Below are 15,699 nucleotides of genomic sequence, written 5' to 3' on the forward strand. Positions count from 1 at the left end.
TGCACATTTTCCTTTTTGTTTGTTACCCTTTTTTGTCAAATCAACTGAATAGAAATGTATTTTAATATCCATGTGATTATCTGGCAAAACGCATTCAAATTCATGTATAATTCACATGGACACAATAATTCCCAATCATATTTAAGCTGTAAAATCAACCAACACCAAAACAATCCACCACTTATTCTACACATTCCTATGTACTGTTTGTCATTAGTTATTGTGTACAGTCACTCACTCGTATTAGATTTCTTTAACTTTTACACCAAAGTATTTAGCAGTTATTGTATGTATTTATGGTTTGTTTGCTGATGAAGCCAAACAACAGGGGGTCTGACACACTGGAAGCTGTGCCTCATCTATCATGACCAGGGCAGCCATGTTTTCTTATACCAATAAATATTTGCCAATAAAAACACACTTATTTCAAACAGGTGTTGTATTTTTGGTAACTTTCCACCAATGGTAAATTGATGAAACAATCAAAATACAAAATGTATAGTTGCATCCCAACTGGTTACAAACAAATCAAAGACCTGAGTCATTTATTTATGAAAACCTGAACAAAATACAATCTTTATTCATTATGTACATTACATACAATGCAATTCTACAATAGGCTCTCTACACATTCACGTTATCCACAGAGTAGTGCTCATTCACGCACTCTAGAGTACCCCACATACTCCTGAGTCCCAGTTGGGGAGAAGACGAGGCAGATGAAGAAAATAACATTCCATCATTTATCTGAAAATGATCATTTCCTTCCCCTCCCAAAAATAACAAAAATAATTATTTGGCATTGTGTTTATATATATATTTTTTTGCAAAGGTGCTTCTTTATTTCATGTTTTCTTAAGCTTAATTTTTTTTTTCTGACAAAGAAACTAATGCAAACATTGCAAAAGTCTTCTATTCTGTGATAATGACCATAAATAATGAGTCCTTCCTAAATAACGGGTTTTATTACAAAGCTATGATGGTAAGTTTGACACGCCTTTCTCTCTGGACCTCCGTTCATCAGAAAGCTAATATTTACTAAGCTTAATATGATGGCAGCAGAAGACATACATTAACAAACAGACACAAACAAGCACACACAAACTAGTTTTAAGGTCACACACTAAGCATACAGGTGTGTGCACCGTGCACACAAGCAGCAAACGCACAAACGCACATTTGATTGTGATTCAAATTAAGCTAATACTGATTACTGAGGACATCAGTGCAAACGAACAGAGAAATCTGATCTAATCACTTATCTTCTAACAATAAGATCAGATGTCTTCATGTAAATGCATGTATGAAGAAACCAGATGTAATGAATCTATTGGGACGTAGTATACAATCTGCCAATTTGATTAGGATTTTGAGCAAGGATTTCTAAGGATCTAGCAAGAAAAAGTATCTCTAAAGTTTGGCTCTACCACCCTTGACAGGAGTCAAGTACTAAGTGTTTGTCTCCTTGAATGTGAAGTAGTCCCTCCCTCCATCTCTGGTTATCTGATAGTGGAGTTGATTGATCTCAAAACAAAGGGGATGGATATTTCACAGACTCCATAGGCCTTTGCCTGGAGTGTACTCTGCATACTGTACAGCTGACTCAGAAAAATGCTAAATATATAGACAATACATACACAATGTAATGGAAGACTAGGCTGATACTATTCTTGAGAAGGAGGGGAAAGGGGATCACTTCAATCATCTCTTACTGAGATTAATGGAAGAACAATATGAGGCATATGTTTGTATTATGTTACACAGGTGGACTAGACAAAATACCCTGGCGATCCGAGACAAACACACATATTGACGGACAGACTCTCTCTCTCTCACACACACACACACACACACACACACACACACACACACACGTCAGCTATATCAAAGGGCATCCTCAGTTCCAGCATAATGATTATGAACCAATCAAAAACATTTCCTGTACATCAAAACTTTGGATGGAGCCACAAGACAGATACCATTTGATAACTTGGTGTTAGAGATCACTTGTGAATGCTCCTATCGCCTTATTCTGAGTAAGAATGAAATGTAGTGTTCTGTATTTCTTTAGGTTAGAATTGAAGAATGTCTAGTCATCACTGTTTGCATAAGAAACAGAGAGAACACAGTAATCAGGCCATAGCTGAAGGGGGAGACTGGGCTCCCTCTCAATGAAAGCAATCATTCATTCTTCCTTTACCCATAAAATAAACTCCCATCGTCAAAGGAAGATACATCCCAGCCAATGAGATCATGTGAGTATAGATATGTGTTGGTACATAAAAAAACCTCCCTCTGATACAGCAGGACCATCATTTTGTAGTTCTTACAATAATAACAGTCATACTTAAACTACATTTCCCAACATGCCTCCCTGACATCCATGGTTAAGTCACACTAAAGCTACAGTAGCCATTACCAGAATCACAAGCTTTTGACAACTTGACAATGTTTTCCCCCAAACCCATAATGATTGATTTTTTACATCGATAGAGGATTTAATTGACATATATATTGTCTCAGGATCATTATTCTATTGTTTCTATATAACAAAATTAACATTTTGACACGTAGTGTGTAACAGCATGGCCGTCATAATTATAAATATGGGGTATATAATATGGCACCAATAATACAGGCAGAGCAAGCAAAAAGTATGAACTTGGTTGAAGGTATATTCAGCATACAACGCGCTGACAGGGTGTCATTAAGTAACACAACTACTTTCACAAGCAGGTTTGTGTGAGTGCTTGAGTGTGTGTCAGAGAGAGACGGATGCAAGACGGAGTGGAAAATAAGAGGAAGAGAGACTCCTCCTTGATCTAACAGGCTACTAATGCCAAGCAAACTCAAACGCAACGCGTAAAAGCATCATGTAAACCTCACAAATCAAATGAGTTGACACAGAAGATATGTTTGGCAGAGTTCTGGGTTATTGTAAACTGTTAAATCAGTTTATTCAACAAAGACCATCAGGCCAGGGGGAGTTTGTGTTTTTTTCTTTTTCCACACAGTGACATTCAGTATCAACCCCTTTAAATCGCAAGTGGTCTGACCCTCCTTTTCCCTTTTAGTTCAGTTCCGCTGTTGAAGAACCAACGTCCTAAAGAGGGGGTCAACAAGTGCAGTCCGCGAGCAGCGCACCCCTGACTTTGGAAGGGTCAAGTGTAGAAAAATATGAAGTTTGGCTTTGGGCCGGCCAATCAGAGTCTTATTGGCGTATGGTTGTGAGGCGGGGCTAGAGTGTGATGAGGTCAACGAGGTTACCCTTGGGCGGGGTCATGCTGTCCGGGAAGAAGTTGACGAGCGTGTCGAAGAGCTGCGTGCGCTGGGCATACGTCTGGTCCACGTCTGAGAAACCTGAGAGAAGGAGGGAAAGGGGGAGAGATGAGCGTGGGAGGGAGTGTGACAGAAGGGAAGATCGGAGAGGGGAAGAGGGATGGAAAGGAATAAAGAGAGCGGGAAAGAAGGACAAGAGAAGGTGAAGGGGGAGAGAGTGGGAGGAAGAAAACTTCAATTGCTCAATCGCCACAGGAAGTCATATGAGCTCAAAGGTCACATACACGCTCAAAAAGGTCATGTGGGAGGATCAAAATGAAAGTACGTCAGAAAGAATGGCTGAAGGGGGAAAAAAAGCAGGCGAGAATAATCCTTCCGTTCATTGGTTTTGATCTACTGTGTGTCCAGTGAAGTATGCAGATTACGCAGCAGGCTCTTACCCAGAGGGATGAAGTCAGAGCTGGACTTGAAGAGAGCCGAGGGCAGGAGCTGGAACTGAATAGTCACATCGGAACACAACACCTCAGTCACTGAACACTAACGCAACACCGCCAACAAATACACTGCCATTTCACTCCTGAGTAACTATGGTAATAATATCAAAACAATGAACATCAACACACAGGCTTTGAATGTTACATTCTCAAACCACTTCATCCGTTTACTTGATCTAAAAGCTGTTTAATAAAATAACACTGCACAACATGCAAGTACCCCTCTCCCCATTAGTCAACCCTCCCTCACCTCTTTGGTCTCGTCAGGGTTGGTGTGGTCCACGGTCAGAGAGAGGTCGTTCTGCAGGTACTTTAGAGCATTCAGAGGCTCCGACTGGGCCTTCTCCTCAAACCTAAAAAAAAAAAAAAAACAAACACACGACAGATCTTCAGGAATACCTACAGAGAGCTTGAGGAAATGGTTTAGCCTAACCTACAGAAACTCTGTACCACACAAGGTGAAAAGATCACTGCAAAGACTGCAAAATGAGCGAGGAGAAAACCCTTCCCTACAATGGCAAGACATGGCCACTAGGTGGAATCAGTGTCAAAGCAGAACCCGAAACTAGAATTGTCATAACTCCTATACATTTGTATCCACCGTTTTGCTATATGGTACAGAGAGGTTACGGTTCAGTTCCAGGTGTATAGTCCATTCTCTGGTTGTGTACCTGTACTTCCTGATTAGATATTTGCAGTGTCGGAGCAGGTACTCCTTGGAGGGGCGACAAAGCTTGAGGGACCAGAAGTCATCCAGACGCATCTTAGGAGAGCACGACTTCCCTGGGTTCCCTCCAAACAGGTAGTGCACCTGGACACAAAGAGGAAAAATAACACTGCATATATTAGATATTATCCATCAATACCCTCAAAACTGCAGCTGGTCTCAGATCATAATGATATCCTGAAACAGTATTTAATTAGACTTTTGTGCCCTTATGCTTGTAGCATTTTGTAGAAGTGTGTGTGTGTGTGTGTGTGTGTGTGTGTGTGTCCATGTTCTTCACTGACATGCTGCATCTTAGTCTGGTTGATGTCATGTGTCTGTCTGAAACTAATGTGTTGATGCTGCTGTCTTCGTTTAGGTCTCTCTTGAAAAATAAATGTTCTCAACCAGACTAACCTGGTTAAATAAAAGGTCAAATATATTTTTTAAGCATGCGTATGCGTGTGTGACCTTGTGCATTTCGTCGTAGACCAGCTGGTGTGCGAAGCGTGGACAGGGCTCCTCCTCCTGCAGAGCCTTACTGGGGTTCTCCTTCACCGCCTGGTCATTCTTATACACACACGACCTGCAGCACGCGGGTGTGCGCATGCACACACACACACACACACACACACACACACACAGTACAACAAGTTAGTACGCACATAGCCTTAACCCTGAAGAGGAACACCCATTGTGTTTCTATACCTTAAAAAGGAAACGCGCCCACACACCACGAAGCAAATATTGGAACACACTTCTAGACAGCCTCCTACGGAGAAACACACACACAGCTTGAGCAGTTACATTGACTTAATTTACTGGACACTCAGTAAAAATAACGACTGGAGAAAGCAGTGTACCGGAACCAGCGGCAGGCAGCACTGACATCCTGTTCTCTCACAAGCACCGTTTCAACTGACCAAATTAGCTAGGCCAGAACAAAGACTTTCTCCATGAAGGTGCAGAGGTACAACACAGACACACGCTCTGAAACACACCCTCTGAAAGAACATTTAGTTCTCTTTTGAAGGGCAGAGAGATTATGAAACTCACTTTCAGGTCAGGAAAGCCTTTGAAATATTATGTTACTGGTTGACGATTGTATCACAGTGTCTTATTGTGTGCGTTTGCCGGTGTGTGGGCGTGTTCAACTATACTTGTGGGGACCAGAAGTCTCCACAAGAATAGTAAACAAACATTTTCTTAGTCCCCACAAGGTCAAATGCTATTTCTAGGGGCTTTTGGGTTAAGGTTAGAATTAAATTTAGGAGCTAGGGTTAGTTTTAGGGTTAGGAGCTAGGGTTCTGATCCCCCCTGTCTCAGCCTCCAGTATTTATGCTGCAGTAGTTTATGTGCCGGGTGGCTAGGGTCAGTCTGTTACATCTGGAGTATTCTCTTGTCTTATCCGGTGTCCTGTGTGAATTTAAATATGCTCTCTCTAATTCTCTCTCTCTCTCTTTCTTTCTTTCTTTCTTTCTTTCTCTCGGAGGACCTGAGCCCTAGGACCATGCCTCGGGACTACCTGGCATGATGACTCCTTGCTGTCCCCAGTCCACCTGGCCATGCTGCTGCTCCAGTTTCAACTGTTCTGCCTACGGCTACGGAACCCTGACCTGTTCACCGGACGTGCTTGTTGCACCCTCGACAACTACAATGATTATTATTATTTGACCATGCTGGTCATTTATGAACATTTTAACATCTTGACCATGTTCTGTTATAATATCCACCCGGCACAGCCAGAAGAGGACTGGCCACCCCTCATAGCCTGGTTCCTCTCTAGGTTTCTTCCTAGGTTTTTGGCCTTTCTAGGGAGTTTTTCCTAGGGAGTTTTTCCTAGCCACCGTGCTTCTTTCACATGCATTGCTTGCTGTTTGGGGTTTTAGGCTGGGTTTCTGTACAGCACTTTGAGATTTCAGCTGATATACGAAGGGCTATATAAATAAATTTGATTTGATTTGGTTAGGGAAAATATGTGAATGGGACTGAAATGTGTGTCCCCAAATGGTTAGGTATACAAGACTGTGTGTGTGCGCTTCGTACCAGTTGTTGCGTGCAATGTCATAGATCCAGAAGGAGTTACGGACGTTCTCCTCTCGTTTGTCCTTGTCCTTGCTGAGGCCAGACAGGACGTGGATCTCATTCAGCTCGGGGTCTATGGTGGCCCTCTGGGTGAAGCCCGTCATCGGCACTGTGGGACAAACACACAGAGAGAGGTTTAAAACCGAGACTGGTGCTACTGAGAACACCGAGAGATAATAGCAGGTTACATTGAGATAACCCACACAGAGACAGAGAGAGAGAGATAATAGCAGGTTACATTGAGATAACACAGAGAGAGAATGGCAGGGATTCAGCATTTTTCCTGGTCACAGAATTCTGGGCTCTATGGTTATTTAACACTATCACACATTTTTTCCATCAGAGGCCAAGATTAAAAGACTTAAGAGAAATGGGACAGACTACGAAAGCAAAAGGCTGCTCACATAGCAACGCACATAGCAACGACATTCGCTGGAAACAAACAGGACGCAATGCAAATGTATGTTTGTTTTTCTACGGATTTGCATTACTGACAGAACAGGATGTGTTTGCGGTCACAGTGTAAACAGTACGCAACTATCCATACGCATGTTGATTTACCCAGATTTACGTACATTGCTTGTCTAAAGCAATCCCTTGATTGCACATGATGCGTTTGTGGTCATGACACGTCACAGTGTACAGTATGCTCCTGTTCATACGTATAGCGGAATATGGAACACATATAGGACAAGTACTTCCGCTTTGTGGTCATCGGCTGCTTATTAGTCACGCGTTTCAGTAGTTGTAAGTAAGAAGCAAGTATAAGCTTTCGCAATGACTTCATAGTGTATCAAATCTATGTGGGTTGTTACCATGGCTATGATAGTAAGAACAGTGTCAAAACAAAAGACGAGGTGTTGTGCTGGGAGGACATTTTTTAAATCACTTAGTACTACCAACTTGATCGAATACATTTTTATGGAACCCACCATATGCTTTTAAGGAAAATTAGAACCATCTCAAACAATCTCCATAGACAGTTTGCCAAACAGCACACAACATGAATTATGCGTCAAGGTCCTGTTCCAAGACATTAAGCTAGGCATTAACTTCTGGATAAATAAAACAACAGGCCCCTAGGTCAACCAGCCTGTGTAACTTGAGTAGAGAGTACAGACTGTTTTAGAGAATCAACAAAACAAAGAAGTTTATTTGAAGAACAAGAAGAAAAAAAAACACCAGAAGGACAGAGACCGTGCTCTGCCCTTCAGACATAGGGTGCTATTTGGGATGTAAGCTAACACATATAGTGCACTACTTTTGACCAGGGCCCATGTGAGTCCCAAATGGCACCCTAACACATATGCAGTGCACTACTTTTGACCAAACGCTATGGGCCCTGGTCAATAGTACACAATATAGGGAATAGGGTGCCATTTGGGATAGATATAGAGCTCATTAGAGCACAGTTCTAAAATGGAAATGAACAGGAAGATGTTTCTGTGGTACCGGAGCAGAACGCCGAGCAGTTGCGGCAGCGATAAACATTAGAGAATTATTACAAGAGCACTGTTTGGGCTTGCTACTTCCTTCCTGCCAAAATACATTCTGTTCTTTCTCGCTCCATCTCTCCTGTTCTTTTGCTCTCGCTTGCTCATTCTGCATCTTTCGGTTTCTCCCTTGTCTCTTACTCGCTCTCCCTTTCGGCCTCTTCGCTCCCTCTCTACTTCTGCCTCCCTCCCCATCTCTCGTTCTTGCAGGATGACACAGATGCGAGAGGCACCCAGACAGAGGTCCTATTAATACTCTGCCATCATCACGCCAGTCCAGTCCAGCTCTGCCCATCCAGAGATCTTAGACAATCTGTTTCAAGACAACAAGCATCTCTTTCTCTCTCTGCTGCCCTGTGCCTTTTAATGAGCTGCACTGAAAAGTCTGTCACATGTCACTTTAATAGAGGAGCCATGAGATGGTATCTCCTCCTACAGCCATCTATTGCATCTGAAACCACAGATTCTATTAGATTCTTTAGTGTAAGGGTAGATGAAGATATATGTGATGGGGAGAGTTCTGTAAATGTAGTATCACTGAGTCACAAGCTTGAGGGGAAAAAAAGAGACAGATTAGGCTACACACACACACACACACACACACACACACACACACAGGTGCTGACCAAAGCATCAGCTGATAGCGACTAAACGGAGTGCAACGTTGCGATTTGCTCTGGTTGGCATTCAGACTGTGTACATTACTGGAAACGTTCTAAGTTTACCAGCAAACTACCAGAATATTGGTATCTTTCAAGGATGTAATTTATCATCTCTGGCCCTCTGTGTGGCCTTATCACATGTAAAATATATGAAATAATGAACAAGATGATTTATACAAAAACTATTGAATGACAAAGCTGTAAAACATAATCCTAAATATAAAAGATCAACTTAGTGAATACCATTGGTGTTTAATTTGTATGTGTGAACAAACACACACAAAGCTCTGGAAAAAATTAAGAAACTGCAAAATGATCAGTTTCTCTAGTTTTACTATTTATATGCATGTGTTTGGGTAAAATGAACATTTTGTTTTATTCTATAAAGTATTGACATTTATCCCAAATAAAAATATTGTCATTTAGAGCATTTATTTGCTCCACCAGATCAAGACCCTGTCATGGCCCGCCCAATCTCCAGACCCGAACCCCATTGAAAACCTCTGGAATGTGATCAAGAAGGATGGTCACAACCATCAAACAAAGCAGAGCTGATTTATTTTTGTGCCAGGAGTGGCATAACAAGAGAGCAGGACAAGATGCATGAAAGCTGTGATTGAAAATCAGGGTTATTCCAAATATTGATTTCTGAACTCTTCCTAAGTTAAAACATTAGTATTGTGTTTAAAAATGAATATGAACTTGTTTTCTTTGCATTATTCGAGGTCTGACAACACTGCATATTTTGTTATTTTGACCAGTTGTCATTTTCTGCAAATAAATGCTCTAAATGACAATATTTTTATTTGGAATTTGGGATAAATGTCAATACTTTATAGAATAAAACAAAATGTTCATTTTACCCAAACCCATACCTATAAATAGTAAAATCAGAGAAACTGATCATTTTGCAGTGGTCTCTTAATTCTTTCCAGAGCTTTAGACACTACTGTTCAAAAGTTTAGGGTCACTTAGAAATTTCCTTGTTTTTGAAAGAAAAGCACATTTTTTGTCCATTAAAATAACAAAACTGATCAGAAATACAGTGTAGACATTGTTAATGTTGTAAATGACTATTGTAGCTGGAAACGGCAGATTTCTTTATGGAATATCTACATAGGCGTACAGAGGCCCATTATCAGCAACCATCACTCCTGTGTTCCAATGGCAAGTTGTGTTAGCGAATCCAAGTTTATTATTTTAAAAAGGCTAATTGATCATTAAAAAAATAACTTTTGCAATTACGTTAGAACAGCTGAAAACGGTTGTTCTCATTAAAGTAGCAATAAAAAATACAAAAAGTATCTGGAGCATTTGTGGGTTCGATTACAGGCTCAAAATGGCCAGAAACAAAGAACTTTCTTCTGAAACTCATCAGTCTATTCTTGTTCTGAGAAATGAAGGCTATTCCATGTGAGAAACTGCCAAGAAACTGAAGATCTGGTACAACACTGTTCTACTCCCTTCACAGAACAGCGCAAACTGGCTCTAACCAGAATAGAAAGAGGAGTGGGAGGCCCCAGTGCACAACTGAGCTAGAGGACAAGTACATTAGAAGGTCTAGTTTGAGAAACACACGCCTCACAAGTACTCAATTGGCAGCTTCATTAAAGAGTACCTGCAAAACACCAGTCTCAACGTCAACAGTGAAGAGGCGACTCCGGGATGCTGGCCTTCCAGGCAGAGTTGCAAAGAAAAAGCCATATCTCAGACTGTCCAATAAAAAAGATTAAGATGGGCAAAAGAACACAGATACTGGAAGATTGGAAAAAAAGTGTTATGGACAGACAAATCTAAGTTTGAGGTGTCCGGATCACAAAGAAGAACATTCATGAGATGCAGAAAAAAATGAAGATGCTGGAGGAGTGCTTGACGGTATCTGTCAGGCATGGTGGAGGCAATGTGATGGTCTGGGGGTGCTTTGGTGGTGGTAAAGTGGGAGATATGTACAGGGTAAAAGGGATCTTGAAGGAAGGCCATCACTCCATTTTGCAACGCCATGCCATACCCTGTGGATGGCGCTTAATTTGAGCCAATTTCCTCCTACAACAGGACAATGACCAAAGCACAGCTCCAAACTATGCAAGTGGCAGTCACTGAATCTCAACCCTATTGAGCTGTTGTGGGAGCAGCTTGACTGTATGGTACGTAAGAAGTGCCCATCAAGCCAATCCCAACTTGTGGGAGGTGCTTCAGGAAGCATGGGGTGAAATCTCTTCAGATTACCTCAACAAATTGACAACTAGAACACCAAAGGTCTGTAAGGCTGTAATTGCTGCAAATGGAGGATTCTTTGACGAAAGCAAAGTTTGAAGGACACAATAATTATTTCAATAAAAAAAAAATTTTTTAAGTTATTTATAACCGTGTCAACATCTTGACTAAACTCAACAAAAAAAGAAACGTCCATTTTTCAGGACCCTGTCTTTCAAAGATACTTTGTAAAAATCCAAATAACTTCACAGATCTTCATTGTAAAGGGTTTAAACACTGTTTCCCATGCTTGTTCAATGAACTATAAACAATTAATGAACATGCACCTGTGGAAGGGTTGTTAAGAAACTAACAGCTTCCAGACAGTAGGCAATTAAGGTCAATTGGTAGAAGAGTGGGGTAACATCTCACAGCAAGAACAGGCAAATCTGGTGCAGTCCATGAGGAGGAGATGCACTGCAGTACTTAATGCAGCTGGTGGCCACCAGATACTGACTGTTACATTTGATTTTGACCCCCCTTTTGTTCAGGGACACATTATTCCATTTCTGTTAGTCACATGTCTGTGGAACTTGTTCAGTTTATGTCTCAGTTGTTGAATCTTATGTTCATTCAAATATTTACACAAGTTTGCTGTAAATAAAACGCAGTTGACAGTGAGAGGATGTTTTTTTTGTTGCTGAGTTTATATGGTAATTTATGCTTAAAAACAAATATATATTACAGACAGACAGTACCAGTCAAAAGCTTGGACAAACCTACTCATTCAAAAGGTTTTTCTTTATTTCATTTTTTTTTTTTTTTACATTGTAGAATAATAGTGAAGACAACAAAACTATGAAATAGCACACATGGAATCATGTAGTAACCAAAAAAATCCCATGGGACATTTCTTTTTTTGCTGAGTTTATGTTTTCTGTTAATTATCAAAATGACTGACGATTCCAGTAACTTTGGTGAAATACCAGTAGCTTTGCAACCCTGTGTGTGTGTGTAATAGAAAAGTAGAGGATGAAAGAACGTGGTTCTGTGAGAGAGTGAGAATAAAAAGTAAAGAAAAAGTGAATTGTGAGAGATTGAAACAGTGTGTGGTGAGAGATTGAAACAGTGTGTGTGTCGTGAGAGCGCAATCTAATTGAATGTTCCTGTGAGGTTTTGCTAAATACCACAATAATACGGGGGTGGGAATTTCTAAGAACCCCACTTGCACATGACAAAAATGCTATTCTCAGAAGCTGATGACATCAACTGCTCACTTTCTAATCACAGCAAGCAATTATGAATTCCAACTTTGTAAAGAAACGCACTATGGCCACGCTACTGGACTCTCTGTTGCCCTGCAGAATGGGTGGAACCCAGGGTGCAAGTGCATCGTGCTGAAAGCAGTGAGGGTACTTTTAGATGAAAACCTAAATGAGTTTAGCCTTGCAACACCCTTGGCATTAGACCTGCCAATCTGAGACCTGACCAGATCCATTTGGAACAAAATGTTGGCACTAAACAATTAAGGTGTGTAGGTTGTACTATACTCCACCCATGGCATAAACAGTTAGTGTCCCTGGTTGTACTATACTCCACCCATGGCATAAACAGTTAGTGTCCCTGGTTGTACTATACTCCACCCATGGCATAAACAGTTACTGTCCCTGGTTGTACTATACTCCACCCATGGCATAAACAGTTAGTGTCCCTGGTTGTACTATACTCCACCCATGGCATAAACAGTTAGTGTCCCTGGTTGTACTATACTCCAACCATGGCATAAACAGTTACTGTCCCTGGTGGCTAAGCAGATAGTCTTACCCATGCCAGAGTCCTTCTTGGTTCCGTCTGAGATGATCTCCACATGGTCCCCGTCCACGTCGTAGCTGAAGAAGTCATTCAGGTACGTCTTTGACCTCTGACCTCCGAACACATACAGACAACGATTCCTCTGGAGAAAGGGAGGGGGGGATGAGCGAGAGAAAGAGAGAAGAGCAAAATCTATTTCATATTCATGCCAACACTCTGAATGGTTTACATTCTTCTGTGAAAGAAGATAATAGTCTGAACAATTTTCCTTGGCTTCATAAAAGTCCTGAGAGTAAAATTGGTGCATATTTGTTCTGTTATCTCTTTGGCTTTCTCTAAAAACACAAAACAGAAAGCGGTGAATTCTGAATGCTTCAGTCATGATTGTGTGGCTATTGATGATTTGTTTCTGTCAATAAATCATTCTGGTGTTTGTGCTGAATTCTATAAAGAATGTCACCGCAATGTTGCCACATTGTGTGTTGATATGTGAGTGTATGAGCACAGTTCAGTAACATCCAGGCAACATTACCCTAACATCAACACCAGTCATGGTACTACTCCCATAACTCACAGTGTGGAAGAGCATGCAGTGTCCGATGCGTGACTGGACGTCCTCAGGCCCAGCGTTGCAGGAGTCTTCTCTGAGCAGGCTCCAGGTTCCGGCCTGGCAGTGGAAGGCATACAGCCCACTGAACTGGGGCTCGGACGTCCTGCTGTCCTCTACACTGCCGTTACACATCAGAATCCGACCACCAAACGTATAGATCATGTGCTTCTCCGAGTCCATACACATCTATAAGGAGAGGGAGGAAGGATGAGAGAGGAGAGAAAGGTTGGGTACGAAGAGAGAGTCATGAGATTCAACATTTGGATTTCAGTGTTGGGCTTAGAGCAGTGGAAAAAATGTGCAAAAATCCTTGGCATTTACAGATCCATTTTTAGCTTAAAAAGTGGGACAGGAGGAAAATATGTCAAGACTATAGCCGGCTAAGCCTTCATCATCAGTGCTCTGGTCTCACCTCCAGATGGCTGAGTGGACCAATTATTTAACCAACAAAAACTCTAACCCATTTTTAATGAGGCCCAAAGTGTTTAAATTCACTCCTAGCCAGTTTGGACGTGTGTGTGATACAGCTGTGTGAGGGGCGTGATAATGGGGTAACCTGGTGGTCAAAGACGAGCTTGGGCCCGCCGTCGGCTGACGTGTCCTCGCTGAGCAGTGTCCAGGTGTTGGCGTCGACGTCGTAGCGGTAGAAGTCACTCTTCAGAGACTTGCTGTTCCTGACGCTGGAGTCTAGGTATCGGCCGAGTGTGTAGATCTGCCGCCGCTGGCTGTCGATGCACATCTTGTGGCAGGACCGCGCACTGGGACCACTCTGGGAGAGGACAAGGGGGGGGAAGCCATCACACAAACTATCTATAAAATAGGAGAATGAGACGACTCGGCCCCCTGCTCCCATGTGGTGACAGCGTTGCTACCATTTACTGAACTTTATTGATATCCAGGTCCTGCTCAAAAACATTACTCCTTTGTTATATTTTCCTATAGTGAAACTTTCAACTATTATCTTCATTATAATCATCCGTTAGATAGACATTACCTTCACCTTGACCAAAGAAAACTCCAGTCATTAACATTTCTATAAATAATTTACTGTTCTGCTCATTAAGCAGCTGTAACAATCAGTATGGACCATTTAACAGTGTTGTTCTGTGTCACCACAACTCCTCTTTCCCACCATCCTTCTCTCTTTCATACATCTTGCGCTCTCACCTCCTTCTCTGTGTCTCTGGAGATGCAGACCCACTGGTTCTCCTGAACACTGTAGGCCCAGAAGTCAGCCAGGTCCTGTGTGCCATCCCAGCCCCCAAAAAGATACACCGTCTCTGTAGGAAACAGGAAGCCAACGCTGGTCAACACCTGGGATGCATTCAACGTCACTGAACTACTCTGGTGCCTATACTGAAACACCAAGAAGACTACAGTAAAGCAAAATGGTCCTGAAACTATCCCTTCACACTCAAACCTGTATAATGGTTGAAAATGGCAGATTTGGTCACTGATAAGCACCATTGGAATGCAGTGGCTATACAGTAACATGCTATACAAGATGTCAGAACTCAGGGTCTCCACTACAGAGCTGCATGGGATTCAACTGACAGGCGTGGTAAACAGCAGTACTAAGCGCAACAAGAAGATACCCCCGTCCCTCCCGCTAATTGGGCTACTTTTGCACATGTTTAATCAGAGGGGAATATCGTAGATCAAGAGGACTCGATTTGTTTTGAAAGATGAGACGTTGATTATAATAAATACTGCTTTGATGTCATACAAAGCAAACCACACACCCACAAGTCCAAATGTGAGCTTTGCTTTTCCATATGACGAAACTCATGTCCTTCACATTATCAACGTTTATGATCGCTATATTTGATGTACAGTTACATTGATGACATGGCATCATACCCTGGGTTATTTTTAACAGGAGGCTGTTTGTCACATTGTGAAGAAAATTAGCAGCAGAACACGCACCTGAATGCACTCAATAATCCATTCTATGCACACCAAAATGACTATCATTTTCTCTGAAAAGTGCCTTATGAAAGCCTAACACGAAGATAGTATTTTAGAACTTAGCAAGTCATGTTGGCAAGAGAATAAGCTTTCAAAATTGTGCCCACCTGACCCAGAATGCAATTTGTAAATGGACCAATTTTGGATTGCGATAACAATAATTGTGTGATGGGGATGGAGGGCCCGTGCTTCGTTCAATTCTTCAACGGTACAGCTAGGAGAGCTAAAAAAAAAAACCTAATAGTTAAAAGCTCTTTCCTTTAGCCATAAAAGTGAATTGAAATGATTTAGTAACTGTGCACACTTCGGAGAGCTGTGTGGCCACTTCCATACACCAGTTAGACCTCTTAATCTATCGCTTGACTGCTGTGTTCTCACCTTTGGTCTGATAATTTCC

At 41.7% G+C, this 15,699-nt stretch overlaps 1 protein-coding gene across 3 annotated transcripts in view; it reads right to left on the bottom strand.

Moving 5' to 3' along the window:
• Positions 1-544: 544 nt before the first annotated feature.
• Positions 545-15,699, bottom strand: part of LOC115198873 (muskelin) — a 32,275-nt gene continuing 17,120 nt past the window's right edge. For all 3 annotated transcript variants that reach the window (XM_029761261.1, XM_029761260.1, XM_029761259.1), the window contains exons 9-18: positions 14,502-14,614; positions 13,891-14,103; positions 13,299-13,520; positions 12,737-12,866; positions 6,526-6,673; positions 4,951-5,065; positions 4,445-4,584; positions 4,024-4,126; positions 3,720-3,774; positions 545-3,360 (exon numbers count right to left, since the gene is read on the bottom strand). In XM_029761261.1, the coding sequence (XP_029617121.1) occupies positions 3,239-3,360; positions 3,720-3,774; positions 4,024-4,126; positions 4,445-4,584; positions 4,951-5,065; positions 6,526-6,673; positions 12,737-12,866; positions 13,299-13,520; positions 13,891-14,103; positions 14,502-14,614 (1,361 nt within the window). In that variant the 3' untranslated portion in view covers positions 545-3,238. The remainder of the gene's footprint in view (positions 3,361-3,719; positions 3,775-4,023; positions 4,127-4,444; positions 4,585-4,950; positions 5,066-6,525; positions 6,674-12,736; positions 12,867-13,298; positions 13,521-13,890; positions 14,104-14,501; positions 14,615-15,699) is intronic.

This window comes from Salmo trutta, chromosome 8 (genome assembly GCF_901001165.1).
Source record: "Salmo trutta chromosome 8, fSalTru1.1, whole genome shotgun sequence".
NCBI classification, from domain to species: Eukaryota; Metazoa; Chordata; class Actinopteri; order Salmoniformes; family Salmonidae; genus Salmo; species Salmo trutta.